A 16,500-nucleotide genomic window follows, 5' to 3' on the forward strand; every position below is an offset into this window, starting at 1 on the left:
AATACTCATATATCCAGTCCCTTAGAATACCTTCCAATAACGTTCCCACTACTGATGTCAGGCTCACAGGCTGTAATTTCCTGGTTTATTCTTAGAGCCTTTCTTAAGCAATGGCGCAACATTAGCTATCCTCCAATCCATCGACACCTCCCCAGAGGCTGTTTTAAATATCTCTGCTAGGGACTCTGCAACTATGCCCTAACCTACAGGGTCTGAGGAAGCACCTTGTTCAGGCCCTGGGGATTTATGCACCTTAATTTGCCTCAACGCAGCAAACACCTCCTCCTCCGTAATCTGTTTTGGGGTCCATGACCTCACTGCTGCTTTCCCTCATTCTATAGGCTCTGTACGTCTTCTAAGTAAATACAGATCCATTTAAAAGATCCATTTAAGATCTCCCCCATCTCTTTAAGCTCGATGCATAGATTAGCACTCCGGTCTTCCAGAGGATCAATTTGAAAACATTAGGATAAGTAAGTCCTTGGGCCCAGAGAGGGTATACTCCAGGTTAGTATAGGAGATCAGAAAAGAGATTGCTGTGCCTTTGAATCAGAATCAGAATTATTATCACTGGCATGTGACGTGAAATTTGTTAACTTAGCAGCAGCAGTTCAATGCAATACATAATCTAGCAGAGAAAAAAATAATAAACAAAATAAAAATAATAATACTAAATAAGTAAATCAATTATGTATATTGAATAGATTAAAAAATGTGCAAAAACGGAAATACTGTATATTTTTTTAAAAAGTGAGGTAGTGTCCAAAGATTCAATGTCCATTTAGGAATTGGATGGCAGAGGGGAAGAAGCTGTTTCTGGATCGCTGAGTGTGTGCCTTCAGGCTTCTGTACCTCCTACATGATGGTAACAGTGAGAAAAGGGCATGCCCTGGGTGCTGGAAGTCCTTAATAATGGACGCTGCCTTTCTGAGACACCACTCCCTGAAGATGTCCTGGGTACTTTGTAGGCTAGTACCCACGATGGAGCTGACTAGATTTACAACCTTCTGCAGCTTCTTTCAGTCCTGTGAAGTAGCCCCTCTAGACCAGACAGTGATGCAGCCTGTCAGAATGCTCTCCACAGTACAACTATAGAAGTTTTGGAGTGTATTTGTTGATGTACCAAATCTCTTCAAACTCCTGATAAAGTATAGCGGCTGCCTTGTCTTCTTTATGACTACATCGATATGTTGGGACCGGGTTAGATCCTCAGAGATCTTGACACCCAGAAACTTGAAAATGCTCACTCTCTCCACTTCTGATCCCTCTATGAGTATGTGTTCCTTTGTTCTACCCTTCCTGAAGTCCATAATCAGCTCTTCTGTCTTACTGACGTTGAGTGTCAGGTTGTTGCGATGGCACCACTCCACTAATTGGCAATGTTCTTTAGTCTTTACTAGCCATAGGAATAGTACTAGAAGATTGGATGGTGTCAAATGTTATTCCTTTGTTCAAGAATGGTAATGGGGATATTCCTGGGAATTATAGACTTGTTGGTCTTAAGTCAATGGTGAACAAACTATTGGAGAGGACTCTTAGAAATGCGATTGACAAGCATTTGAAGAAGCACAGTTTGATTAGGGATTAGCTTTGAGAGAGTGACAAAGCAAATTTATGTAGGTAAAATAGTGGATTTGGTGTATATAGACTTTTGTTCCCCATTGTGGGCATATTCATAAAGTCAGGAGGCATGGGTTCCATGGAAACTTGGTTGAGTGGATTCAGAATTGATTTGCCCATAGAAGGCAGAGGTTGGTAGTAGGTGGAGCATATTCAGCCTAGATGTCAGTGACTAGTGGTGTTCTGTGGGGATATTATCTGAGACTTCTCATTGTGATTTTTATAGATGACTTGGAAGAGGAAGTGGAAGAGCAGGTTCGTAAGTTTGCAAGTGACACGAAGGTTGGTGGTGTAGTGGATAACGTAGAAGGTTGTCATAGGTTATGCCTATTCGTATTAACCATTTTTGCCTTGGGACATGGTCTCTATATGTCCAATCTATCATTTTATAGACCTCTGAGGTAAGATGCAGAGCTGGGCTAACCATTGGCAGATAGCATTAACCTGGAAAAGTTGTAAGATCAAACATGATGGCAAAGTGCAAATTTAATGTCAGGATTCTTAGTAGTACGGAGGAACAGAGGAACTTTGGGGTCCAAGTCCATAAATCTTTCAAAGTTGCTGCACAATTTGATGGAGTGGTTAAGAAGGCAAATGGTGTGCTGGCCTTCATTATTCAGGGGATTGAGTTTAAGTGCCACAAGGTAATGTTGCAGCTCTGTAACACCCCAGTTAGACCACAGTTGGAGTATTGTGTTCAGTTCTGGTTGCCCCATTATAAAAAGTACATGTAAGCTTTGGATGTAGAGGAGATTTTCCAGGATACTGCCTGGATTAGAGAGCATGCGGTATGAGGATAGGTTAAGTGAGCTTGGATCTTTCTCTTTGATGCAAAGGAGGATAAGAGGTGATTTCATAGAGGTCTATAAGATGATAAGAGATATAGAAAGAGTGGACAGCTAAAGACTTTTTCCTAGGATGGAAATTGCTAATACCAAGGGGCATAATTTCAAGTTGATTGGAGGATGCTGTGGGGGGATGTCAGAGGTAGATTTTTTACACAGAGAGTGGTGCCTGGAACACACTGCCAAGGGTAGTGGTAGAGGCAGATACATGATGGACACAAGAGAATCCTCGATGGCACGTGAATGATATAAAAATGGAGGGCTATGTGGGAGGGAAGGGCTAGATTGATCTTGGAGTAGGTTAAAAATTTGACACATTGTGGGCCAAAGTGCCCGTGTTGTGCTGTGCTGATCTATGTTCTTTGTTCATGGTCATTGACAGGAAAAGTCACAGAATTTCGGTGCCACAGGTAGATACTATTTGGTTTACTGAGTCTGTCAAATAATGTTCTGAAAACACTGTATCTTTCAGTTTATACTTGAGCTTGATGGAGGAAATTCTTCAGAATTAAAATAATTAGATTAGATTAGATTAGGTTATGAGGACACGCAGTCCTCTTTTATTGTCATTTAGTAATGCATGCATTAAGAAATGATACAATTTGTTCCTCCAGAATGATATCACAGAAACTCAAGACAAACCAAGACTAAAAAAAACTGACAAAAACCACATAATTATAACATATAGTTACAACAGTGCAAAGCAATACCGTAATTTGATGAAGAACAGACCATGGGCACGGTAAAAAAAAAGTCTCAAAGTCTCTTGAAAGTCCCATCATCTCACGCAGACGGTTGAAGGGAGAAACCCTCCCTGTCATGAGCTTCCAGTGCCGCAATCTTGCTGATGCAGCACCCTGGAAGCACCTGACCACAGTCCGACTCTTGAGTCCGTCCGAAAACTTGGAGCCTCCGACAAGCCCTCCGACACCAAGCACCGAGCACCATCTCTGCCGAGCGCTTCGACCCTGGCCCCGGCAACAGGCAATAGGCAAAGCTGAGGATTTGGGGCCTTCCCCTCCGGAGATTCTCGATCGCACAGTAACAGTGGCAGTGAAACAGGCATTTCAGAAGTTAATTGATACAGTAATGTAAAGCCATATTAGGGGCTGGCATCATGTGATAATACATTCTCTCTTGTTCTTTACAGATGATGCACTATGTTTAAACGCATCCTGCAGAAAGTACTCTTGAAATTTGTGGTGCACTTGTCTGCAATATCCAGTGTTACATTGCTTCAAGGGCAGGCTACAGGGCCTCTTTCGCCAAGCTGACAATTTTGCATTTGCGCGCGCGCGCACACACACACACACACACACACACACACACACACACACACACACACACACACACACCCCACCCCCCTTGGAGTATTGATGTTAAGCTTAAAAAAGTGGCAGGTAGTTTTTTATATTCTCCATACAATGAGTCATTCCAGAACTTTATTGACTCTTCAACACCCTCAAGGGCAGCTTGCAGTGATACAAAGGTTGCAGGTACTTTGAATGAACCACTCAAAATGCCTTCATCTTCACCATCCTAGAAATATTTTGGTGACTTGTTCTGAAAATAACTTTTTTTGTTAGATATAATTAAATTTGATCCTCACAAAGTTTTTTTTTGCTGTATCATTGATTATGGAACGAACATTTAATCTGGCTTTTTCTTTGACATGCAAATATGTTTTAAATATACATTTTAGCATCTATGAACCTAAAATGACTGTCAGTTTCTACTGAGTTATATAGATGATCATTATTTCAAGCTGTTTCTATTTTAACGAAGTTGATGACAGACAATTATTATATAATTCATACCTGCTCATGAGTAAAATTTAAAGATTGGGTGATTATCTCTTTTCCTAGATATTAAATGCTCTTTATGGTCAGATTAAATTACCTTCTTTTGTACATTTACTGGAATCAGCTAACTTTACATAGCAGCCAGTTTGGTACATTGAGTGAATCTTCAATCAAATCGAAATTAGGAGCTGTTATTGAAATTCAAAATTTTGCTGCCAAATACAATATGTAACATTTCAAGAGCAGAAAATAATCATTTGAATGTTGAAGGAAGATTCCTAGTGTAAAATTCCAAAATGATCCAAAAGATTTGGGATAGTGACAAAAAGGCTTAAAGTTGAAATATCTGGAAATCAGAGCTGATTAACTATGAACCCATGGTTTTCAAGAAATGATTGGAAAGGTAACGTGCGGGTGTCCAGCTGTGATGTTCGCCCTTGAATTTATGATAAAGTAACTGGGATACCTAGATTTGACTGAAGTAAGCAGCAAGACCCAAAATACCCATCGACTCAAAAATCCTCCAAAATGGTAGACCACTGCTATTTGAAATGAAGACCAAATTATTGGCTGAGATGAATCAGAATTACTGGCAGAAGTGAATCAGTGAGAGGTGGGGGTCAGCATGGTGGAATTCAGATTGCAAGAATTTGTGTGCTGTAATGAAACTGCCATGTCTATATCAGACCTGGTTGTACTACACCAGTAGTACAGTGATATTTTGATATATAGAAATTGATTGTCCATATTGCCCAAATTATTGAATTTTATAGCAATGGTTATTATGACTGTTTGTATTCATCAATATTAAATTTCAAAACATCATTACAAACTCTGAATGAGATTTATAGACAAACATGTATTCAAAACTGGCAATACAAATTTTACAAAAAAAGTGTTTAAAACTGGTTAAATATGTTCAGGGTTCAGAGCTTTTCCAGATATCCATTGTTTAGTAACTACATATACTGCTGTCTTAACACTTGAAATTGAAAGTTACACATCTTAATGTTTGTTTATATACTTAATAAGTGTTAATTACATCACTGAAATTCATTGTGGCTTCTTCATCATCATATAATCAATGGCTTTAGAATTAAGTTCGTATTGGAGAAAATGGCTCTTAGTTTTGAATGTACAATATTCATTTCATCAACTTATCTCACAGGTTATTTCCAGGTAGTTAATATATTCGCTTCCAGTATGTCTGATTACCAAAATTAACGATGTTTACTTTTGATAATATGCAGCTCTTTTTGACATTTGCCCTCAAATGAGATAATAGATTAGTGTCTGATTTGTGACTGGCACAAACAAGTGCAAAAAAAAACTGTAAACGCTGGAAGTCAGAAATAAAAAGGTATAAATGCTAAAATTAAAATAGATTCATCAGCAACAGTTGAGTAAAAGACCTGTCATCAAACTGAATACTGTAGTGGAAAAGATGAAGTAATAAATCTAATGCACACCCTTAGCATTCTGCAGAAGAACGTGTTACCCACTCCACAGAGGTTGTCTTTTTCTTGGTGATGTTGTCAGACTTGTGTTCAGTTTTATTGTGCATTTTACAAGGGGTAAATGTTGATTGGTTTGAAACATTGAATCTAGCATGCTGTATTTATTTTCTGTAAACTATTAGATCTTGAAGAAATGTTCTTTGGATTTTGTTCAGTTACATTTATTGTCTTTCGAAGTTGTAAAATTGCAGGCATTAGTTGCAGTGTGTTATTGATACAAATTTTTGAGAATTCAAAACAACACCATTAGGTTTCAGTGCTTTGATTCACACATACACAATAAATTTTGCATGACTTTTTTTGGCTAAAATTGGTAAGTCCGTAAGATTATAAAACCTGAACTTCTGAAATTCTAGGCTGTTTTAAGTTAGTTATGGCCTAGATTTGCATGAGTAATCTGTGAAACATAAAGCTCAGTTTGTACTGAACGATTTGAAGAATTGAATTTGTCAGTTTGCTTCTTCCCATGGAATCCAATGTAGGGCCCAGATCTTGCTGGAGTTGCCCAGCATTACGTTGGAGAATCAGCAGTCTGGTCCCGAGCAAGGTTACATCTTGTATATAATTTGAATTTGAAACCCCATTGATTTTAACAGGACTTGCAGGAGACAGATTGTAGAGCTAAAAGTCAAGTTAGTTCAGTTAAAGGTAGATTTTTTTTTACTTTGGGAAAATTAATCAAATTTATTATGTGTTTTATATGTCCTTAAATGATTTAAAAATCTTTTCACACTTTACTAATTTTGCCTCAATTGTATTTAAATATTTCATTGTTTGATATATTAAAATTTGCTAGGAGTTGTCATCAGTTTTGGAGCAGTGCCTCTTTTCGAGGCTGCCCTAGACCCTGTTGCTACCCGGACTGCAACATGGACTTCAAGGTACAAAAGTCAAGTCAAGTCACTTCTTATTGTTATTTCAACCATAACTGCTGGTACAGAACATAGTAAAAATCAGACGACTTTTACCAGGACCGTGGTGCAACATGAAACAATACAAAAGCTACACTGAACTACATCCTGACCTCGTTGTATGCGAGGGATACATTCCTTGAAGTTGACGCATAATGTGAATAATTATTTAAATGGAGAAAATAGGGATTCGTTCCAGAGGGCTTCCTAAATATGTTTTATCTATAATTTATTCACATTTTTAAACCAATACGACACAAAAGCAGTGCTACAAGATAACATTTGTATTATATTTAATCAATTTAAGGTAATATTCAATGTAATAAATCATAGAAAGTTAACATCCTCTGGTGTACAGTAATCACCAACAGTGGCAGGTGTGTTCGCTCTGGGAGATGAGTGGTTGTTGTGATGTTGGGCAGCTTTACACGGATAAGGTGGATGGTTGTGGTCGTCAGGATAATATCAAGCACAGCAAGGGGTGAAGGAAGACTCACAGAACTCTTAGAATTGCTGGCAGCAGAAGATTACAGCGATCTGCATAAAGTGGTGAGGGTTGTTTGCTTGGCAGCATTTTGTTTTTCAGCATAAATTTGCTTGTAGGGAAGAAGGGTTGACAGCAGGGAACGACTGAAATGCTGACTCCGTTCTAAACTTGGGTCCATTTGCATTGCCATTTGTGCTAAGTGTTCCGACTTCCACCATTCCTTCACCGTTGGTAAACTCCTGGGATTTTCAAAATCGTCTGTTGCTTGCAGCATCTGAGAGAGAATTTGCGGTAAAAAAAATACGTATGCCTTGAATGTGGATCACACCGGTCGAGTGGTTGAATCAGCGGTGTTGTGTTAGGCGGCAGGAAACGCACTGTTATGTTAGGATGAATGCTGTCCAAATGTTTAGGATGGGCTGGTGCATTGTCAAGCAACAAAAGAACTTTAAAGGCAAGATTCTGTTCCCGGCAGTAGCGTCCCAGAGCTGTGTTACCTTCAGCTGATGTCGCGCTGTTTATAATTTCCCACTTTTTTTCAAATGTTAAAGCGGTTCTCTGCCGCTTGGCTGACGGCCCAAGGCATGACATCGGACGCTTAGGAGGCATAATTAAATATTTCAAGCACAAAATCACTGCACTGTAGGTAAAACCAACAGAAGTTTAAGATCACGCATCCACACCTTGCCAAAGCCAATGCGAGAGTGGCGGGAGTGGAATTGTGAGGCGCGCGCACCTGACGTATTGGCGGGAAAGCAGTGCTTCTTGTCCCAACTGTGAGGCGTGAGCACGTGACTTGTATTGGCGGGAAGGCAGTGCTGCTCGCATAACTGTGAATTTTGGATGCATATAATGAGATGTTGGTAGAAATAGATTCCTCGCATAACTGTGAATCCGCATTGTCTGAAGACACATATAACGAGGATAGGGTGTACGTAAGAAAAAAAAACTAAAACTACGCTAGACTACAGACCTATCCAGACTGCATACAGTGCACAAAACAGTGCAGGTACTACAATAAATAATAAACAAGACAGTAGGCACAGTAGAGGGCAGTAGGTTGGTGTCAAGCCAGGCTCTGGGTATTGAGGAGTCTGATGGCTTGAGGGAAGAAACTGTTACATAGTCTGGTCGTGAGAGCCCGAATGCTTCGGTGCCTTTTTCCAGATGGCAGGAGGGAGAAGAGTTTATATGAGGGGTGCATGGGGTTCTTCATAATGCTGTTTGCTTTGCGGATGCAGCGTGTAGTGTAAATGTCTGTGATAGCGGGAAGAGAGACCCTGATGATCTTCTCAGCTGACCTCACTATCCGCTGCAGGGTCTTGCGATCCGAGATGGTGCAATTTCCGAACCAGGCTGTGATGCAGCTGCTCAGGATGCTCTCAATACAACCTCTGTGGAATGTGGTGAGGATGGGGGGGGGTGGGAGATGGACTTCTCTCAGCCTTCGCAGAAAGTAGAGTCGCTGCTGGGCTTTCTTTGCTATGGAGCTGGTGTTGAGGGACCAGGTGAGATTCTCCGCCAGGGGAACGCCAAGAGATTTGGTGCTCTTAACGATCCCTACGGAGGAGTTGTCGATGTTCAGTGGAGAGTGGTCAAAAAGACCAAAGAGAGACATTCTCGACATCTGGGCCAAACAAATGGGGATATGTGGGGCTGGCAATTTTGGGCACCAAGTATGGTCATCCCAATAGGCTGGAAGTCAAGTCCCATTGTCTTTTAACTCAATCACAACTTAATATACTGTATGTTATACTGTTCTGTCATGAGTAAACTAAATCTACACCAGCTATTTTTCACAGAAATTTTTTTTTCTCTGTGAAAATTAGCTGGTGTGAATTTAGTTCATAGCTGGCTAAAGAAAACTGCCCACAAAGCAAAATATTGTGTGTCGACTGGATACCTGCAGGCCTAGATAGTTCATGCCGTTCAACAACTATGATGCAGTCAAGTTGTTTGAGCTGTCCATCCTAGCTGACATACAGGAAACTAAGAAGCAGAAAGCAGGAAACAATTGCATTTCCTCAGTTTCGGTGAAATAGCACAAAAACTGAGAAAGAAATGAAATGTAGAGTTGGTGGCTTCAATGCCAACAATAAGAAAGAGAGGAAAAGGAAATTGAAAATAGAGGAAAAGAAAATTGAAATGATAAAACAAAATAGAGGATTGGAAAGGTGAGATGATTTTAAAATTTTGCACTTTAAAAAATTTAGAATATTTACAGCAGAAGGCATTTCATTATCTCAAAATGCAGGAGTTCGTGGGCAGTAATTTCTAGCATGTCATAGTATATTTTGCTGTAAATGCAAGTTTAATTTTATGTGGACATCTCTAAATGCTTGGTTCTGTATTATTTCAAAACAACTATAATCTTCATTGCAAATTTAGTTCAGTTTTACTATGGTAGTATAGCAACCTTGTGCTTTTCAATGCATTTCAGTGGTAAAGCATACATTGTAGGCTTAATTTTCACAAAACTCATGAGAAAGCATGGTTTTCTGGACAGAAGTAGCTGGAGTATTTTGCATAACTAAATTAATGCTGTTAGATTTACCAGTATTTTAATGGCAAAGTATGAGCTAGTAACTTCCTGCCTGTTCTTTAAATCATGATAACTAGGGCTGACTTCTGAAGTATTGGACAATTTAGTTTACAAAATAAGTGACAAAAGCCCCGCATTTATTTTGAAGCTTCAAATGAAGCTGCTTCAGTGATATGCTAATTTGTCTCCCTTGCAATAAATCTTTCAGTTGTTCAGCTGTTAGTGATAAGTACAGATTCTGTATTGTAAATTAGATTTTTTTGTTCTTTATGATGCATATTCACTATGTGTAAATATCACTGTTGAGTTTCATCTCAATTCTGAAGCTGCAAAGGCAAAATGAAATCAAATGTAATGTTAAATATTTGATTTAAATTACTGGTATAAAATATCTACATAATCATGAATTATGATTTACAGCCTGAAGGGCATAAAGTTAATGTTATTTAAATTGCATCATCAGTCGTAGTTCAGCAATAACTTTATAATTCTCTATTTCCTGAAGTGTTCCTGCATGTATCTTCTGTTTAATTCTGCGATGCCTGTGCTCCTGAATATTTCACCTTTGGTGTATTGCTCTTCTGTGCCCATTACCTTTGTTTCTATTTCTTACCAAAAAGAGAATTTCTCTGGTGCTAGACAAGGCCAGGTTTACCTTGCCATTTGTACAGTTTGTTCTTGAATGCATAGATGCTGCAATACTAAGCCTGTAAATTCTGTTCACTTGCTTTTTCAATAGTAAGAAAATAATTTTGTGTTATAATCAATCTACGGTTGGAATGTGTGCAAACAAGGGAAAGGAATAATACAAGGGAGCATCTAAAACAAGTTAAGCTGAAAGAAGAATTAAAAATAATAGTAATTTATGAACCAAAGTAGAATTTTTGTCATCAGCAAACTGCACAGTGTGTCCAGGAATAATGTCCATTGTTTTCTTTTCCTTAGGTCAGCCACTTCCATTAACAGTAGATTGGAACAACTGTATTTCATATTGGATATTGTACTCGTAGAAGTGTACATATTGCAGTTTATAATACTGTCAATCAAATCATCTTGAGAACAAGCCTCAATTTTATGATAATTGCCTGAACAGTTCAGCATTTTTGATGCCCATCCCTAATTGTTGTAAAGTTGATGGTGAGCCACCACCTTCAAGTGCTACCATCTTTCTGAGGAGGTTTCCCCACAGTACAATGAGAAAGGAAACTTCAGTATTTCGACTCTGTGACATGGGTGGTGGTGGGGATGGGGGGAGAGAAAGAAGTGATATAATATCGATTGATGAATGTGTGTGGCTCAGAGGGTAATCCGTAGGATGTAGTGTTCCCACACACTTGCTGCCTTTGTCCTTCTCACTGGCAGAGATCTTCGACGATAACAGCAGTTTTAATTTATATAATGCAGCTCAAAGCTATCCAAAGCACTTAATATGATTATGTTCTTAAAAACCATGCTTGGAGCTTGTTCAGAGTTGTAGATTTTCAAAGGAATTGTGATCTGCAACTTTGGGATTATATTGTTTTATTTTTAATTGCACATATGCGAATCTCAAAAGTTTTTGTTAATTTCGTGGTAGAATAATGGGAACTTAGATTTTACAGTCATTGCAATCTGGGGATTGCGTGATTTGGGAATTATTTTAATACATGTTGTTTTGAAATTGTGCTCAGTTTTTGAAATGAATAAACTGGCACGTGAATTAATAGTTTTTGATACGTGTGATAATACTAATTGCTTATTGTCATTAATGTTGTTCAGTGTGTCTGGAAGGGAATAAACAGATGACGTTTCAGGCCAAGACCCTTCATCAAGACTGGACTAATGAACAGGCCCAGCCCTGATGAAGGGTTATGGCCTGAAACGTCAACTGTGTATTCCTTTCCATAGATGCTGGCCGAACTGCTGAGTTCCTCTGGTGTTTTGTATGTGTTACTCTAGATTTCTAGCATCTGCAGAACCTCTTGTGTTTGTGAGGTCTTTCCTGGTTTCCAGTCCATATTTAAAGAAGAAAAAAGCAATATTTATTTGAAATTAATCAGTATATATATCTTGTAGCTACTTGTGAGATTTTTGCTTTGGGAACAATACCTGTACTAGAAGAGTTTACAGGTTAACAGTGTTAATTATTTGACTGTGAAGCACTTAGATCAGGGGTTCCCAGCCTTATTTATGCTATGGACCAATATCATTAAGGAGTCCATGCATCTGAGATTGGGAACCCCTGACCTTGATGCATCCTGAATTAATTAAAATCATATACATCTTCAAACGAGCTCTAGAAAAATAGGACTACTTTGGATAATGTATGTTGCAAATTCAATTAACTTTCAGCAAGATCCAGATATATTTATATTGGAGAAAAGTAACTATTACATTGAAATTTTACATGCCCTGAAAGTAGTAAATTGAGTAAAACTGTACTATGAAAACCTTTTCTTTGTTCTTGCCATAGAATTCTAGTAATGGCTGTGGAGTGGATCTTGCTGTTATGGGTGAGGCACAGAGCTTGGTTACAGACCTTCTTGCTGACCCATCAGTCCCTTCCAATATCACATCATCTCTGCGAACTGTCAGCAGTCTAATTGCATCCCAGCTCACGTATTCTAATACACACAGGCCAAGAGTGAATCCCCTTACATCATTCTCTGACTCTTACACCTGTTCAGAAATGGAGGACTCTTCGGATAAAGGGGAAAGAATTTTTCCAAAGGTTAGAAAAACTTAACTGATCTGTTTGAGTATAAACTACATTACATTGTTATGAATATTATTGTTGTATAATAGGTGCCTGTAATTGTAACCTTTGAGAAAGTACATGGAATTTGCTAGGATTTCTGACTTTATTTTCCTGAATTATCATTTAAATTTAGTTGAATGTTATTATTGTTAATCATATAAATGTTCTGATGCTCATCTACAGATTCAGTTTCATAAATTTCTCTTGGGAGAGTTCAGTTTTAATTTTTTTTTCTGTTATACCTCTCTTGGCCATTTAATGTTATCAAAAGCTACCAAGAAATAATTGTCTCCAAGATTTCTATCTGTCCTGTTTAGTAAGTAGTTAGATTTTGCTCATTCTCCTCAATTCTCATGTTGGAGTGTATCCTGCTGATACAACTATATCTCCAAAAAATTGGAGTTGTGATAAGTGCTTTGGATTGTTAACCTCACTTATCTTTCAATTAGCGTTTGAGAAGAAGTTTACCAACTGGCCAGCTAAGAAGAAATACAGGAACATGGACAACCACCACATCAGCAACTGGCTTGCCAACAATGGAGCCTGCTCCTCTTAGATGGGATCGGAACAATGGAATAAAACCATACCCAGAGAGTGGTTCAGTGAGGTAATTTTATACATACTATTTTTGAGGTCCAATAATGTATGCCAAGGAAGTGATACCACAAGTTGTGAATCACATCAAACCAGTGGTTGATTTGAACAGCTCTGCCAACCATTACGAAATTTGCAGTTAACCTTTCTGGAAGTTGTTGCTCTGCAATGTTAAAGGTATATACCACAAAAAGGTACCGATTTTCTTTTCTATATTGGCTGACACTTCGAAAGAGAGAACTGGCAAGATCCATATGGCTTTAATTTTTCTGTCCTTAACCTTTTATGTTCTTCAAGTACTTGTTTAGTATACTTTTTATCATTTCTTAGGAACTTGGTCTCTTTTACTGTTGTACAAGCATTACATTCCTTATCATTATAAAGTAAAAAGGATTTTTCTCATGTCTGCATACCACAGTTTCATTTTGTTCCCCTTGGTTCAGTTCCATTATACCTACATTTGTGACACTTCATCACTTAAATAACTTTCATTTTCCTAGCCCCAATTGCCTTACTTTCTCTATTGACATCCAGTCCCCATACACTTGTATCCCCTCATCAGGAAGGCCTTAAAGCTCTCGCTTCTTTCTTGACAACAGACCTAACCAGTTCTCATCCACCACCACCCTCCTTCAACTGGCAGAAATGGTTCTTACTCTCAGCAATTTCTCTTTTGGCTCCTTTCACTTTCTCCCAACTAAAGGTGTACCCATAGATACTCACATGGGTCCCACCTATGCCTGCCTTTTTGTGGCTATGTGGAACAGCCCATATTCCAAGCCTACACTGGTAATGCTTCCCAACTTTTCCTCTGCTACATTGATGTCTGCATTGATGCTGCTTCCTGCACCCATGCTGTGCTTGTCAATTTCATCAACTATGCCTCCAACTACCACCATGCCTTCAAATCTACTTGGTTCATCTCTGACACTTCTCTCTGCTTTCTTAATCTCTCTGTTTTCATCATTGGAGCCAGGCTGTTCACTTATATCATTTATAAACCCACTTAGTCTCACAATTATCTTGAATATAGCTCTTCCCATCCTTTCACTTGTAAAAATCCTGTAGCCTTCTCTCAGTTCCTCTGTCTCCGCCACAGCTGTCCTCTGATGGTTGGGACTTTCCATTCTAGAACATTGAAATGTTATCTTTTTTTTTCAAAGAATGGGATTTTCCTTCCAATACTATCAATGCTGCCTCATTCACATCTTCTCCATTTCCCACATATTTGCCCTCACCTCATCTTCTGGCTGTCATAATAGGGATAGAGCTCCTCTTGTCCACCCCACAAGCCTCTATATCATTCGCCATAATTTCTACTATCTCCAACGGTACTGAGGATGGATGGGAGGAATCCTTGGCAATGAGTACATAGCACTCCTGATAAATATCACGAATGGGTGGAAGAGAAACCCCGATGATCCTTTCAGTAATCCTTGCGATCCTCCATAGAATCTTACGGTCAGATGCCTTGCAATTCCCGTATCATACAATGATGTTGCAGCTGATCAGGACACACTCAATGGTGTTCAATGGCACACTCAAGCCTCTAAAAATTGATTAGAATGGGGTTTGGGTAGCATCTCTTGCCTCAATCTCCTCAGGAAGTGGAGACACTGCTGTACTTCCTTGACCAAAAAAAAAGGTGGTGTTGAGGGACCAAGTGAAATTATCCATTTTGTGCACTCCCAGAAACTTGGTGCTCCTAACTCTCTCCATGAAGGAACTACTTATGTGCAGTAAGGAGTGATTAGCATGCACCTTTTTACATTTCACAATCATCTCTTTAGTCTTGTCCATATTGAGACTCAAGTTGTGCTTGCACCATTCCACAAGATGCTCTATCTCCTCTCTGTACACTGGCTTCTCATCATCGTTGCCCTCTCCCTCCTTTCTTTTCCCAATCCCATTCTGGTTACCCTCTCACTGCACACTACCTTGCTCTGGTTCTCCTTCTCCTTCCCTGTTTTCCATGGTCCACTGTTCTCTCCTATTAGATTTCTCCTCCTTCACCGCTGCCGTTTATCCCCTCCTAGCTTCTTACTTCATCACCCCTCCCCCACCCATATACCTTCACCTTCTGCTGGTGTCATCTATCACCTGCCAGCGTGTACTCCTTCCCCTTCCCACACCACCTTAATCTGGCTTCTGTCCCCTTCCTTGTCCTGATGAAAGGTTTTGGTTTAAAATGTTCCCTTCCATGAATGCTGCCTTACTTGGTGACTTCCTCTAGCATTGTGTGTGTGTTGCTCAAGATTTCCAGTATCTTCAGAATTTCATGTGTTGATGATTTCTCTCCTCGCTTTTAGGTCTTATGCTAATAATTTGGAATCTGACCTGAAGTTTATTACATAGCTAATGATCTTTTCTAGTTTACTCTGTCATAACGTCTTCTCATAGTACCAGCATTTGTAAGGCCACTCTTAAAACTTCCCTGTTCCTTCCTTCTGTCTTCAAAATTGATTTGCTATATTATAAACTCTTTAAAAGCATGCTGATAACTGAACATAGTGCTGACCACATTGCCAAATTAAACTAAATCTCTTTTACCTGCATATGATCAATATCCCTCCATTCCCTGCATAGAAACATGTTCATCTTAAAAACCTCTTAACCACAAATATCATATCTGCTTCCACTACTACCTCCAGCAGCCGATTTCAGGCACCTACCACTCTACAAAAATACTTGCCCTGCACTTAATCTTTAAACGTGCCCTCTCTCACCTTTAAAGCATGTTCTCTAGTACATGACATTTCTATCCTTGGTCCAAAAATTTTGTCTTCTACATATTTCTTCTTCTTCTGACTTTTTAATGGTGGTTGGCAGTCCAACTTAAAGGTGCATTACTGCCATCAACTGGACTGGAGAGTGGTGGAGTGAACTGGGGGAGGGGGAGGGGATGGGATGGGGCTTTCTACTTCACTTTCAAATGTAAACTAAATTGCCCCAAAAGCCCTATAGATTGTAAGTAATGAAAGACAATTCTGTGAATTAAGTTACTCCCATAATTTAAGAACATTTTTAAATAAAAGCTACCAACCCCAAAAATTGTAATGATGTCTGCATTTGATTTGTTTCAACCATACATGCTTCACACTGTAATAGTATATGTTCAACTGTTTCACAATGATGACAAGTCCTACACAACTCAGAATGATGTTTTCCAACAAGATATAAGAAGTAATGATGTGCTCAATTCAAAGGTGTGTCAAAATAATTCCTTTCCTTGTTTTACCCCCTTCTCCTATAAACCCAAAAGTTTTATGTATTCTCTTAAGGTGTCTCCTCTTATGCCCTTTATCCCGCAAGTTTTGCCATAAATCCCTAATTCTTCACCCTACCAACCCCTTAGCTTCTGATTTGCTATATCCACTGTTGAACTTTTAACAGGTTTTTTAGCGTAACAATCAACCCACTTAAAACCTCTGTGTGCAGGGACCCA

The 16,500-nt window shown here is 39.0% G+C and overlaps 1 protein-coding gene across 2 annotated transcripts in view; it reads left to right on the top strand.

Annotated features, from left to right (window-relative positions):
• pde3b (phosphodiesterase 3B) overlaps positions 1–16,500 on the top strand; it is a 209,267-nt gene that overhangs the window by 144,027 nt on the left and 48,740 nt on the right. For both annotated transcript variants that reach the window (XM_063061900.1, XM_063061901.1), the window contains exons 3-4: positions 12,177–12,434; positions 12,911–13,068. In XM_063061900.1, coding sequence (XP_062917970.1) covers positions 12,177–12,434; positions 12,911–13,068 — 416 coding nt within the window. The remainder of the gene's footprint in view (positions 1–12,176; positions 12,435–12,910; positions 13,069–16,500) is intronic.

The sequence above is a fragment of the Mobula hypostoma genome, chromosome 11, assembly GCF_963921235.1.
Source record: "Mobula hypostoma chromosome 11, sMobHyp1.1, whole genome shotgun sequence".
In the NCBI taxonomy this organism is placed as follows: Eukaryota; Metazoa; Chordata; class Chondrichthyes; order Myliobatiformes; family Myliobatidae; genus Mobula; species Mobula hypostoma.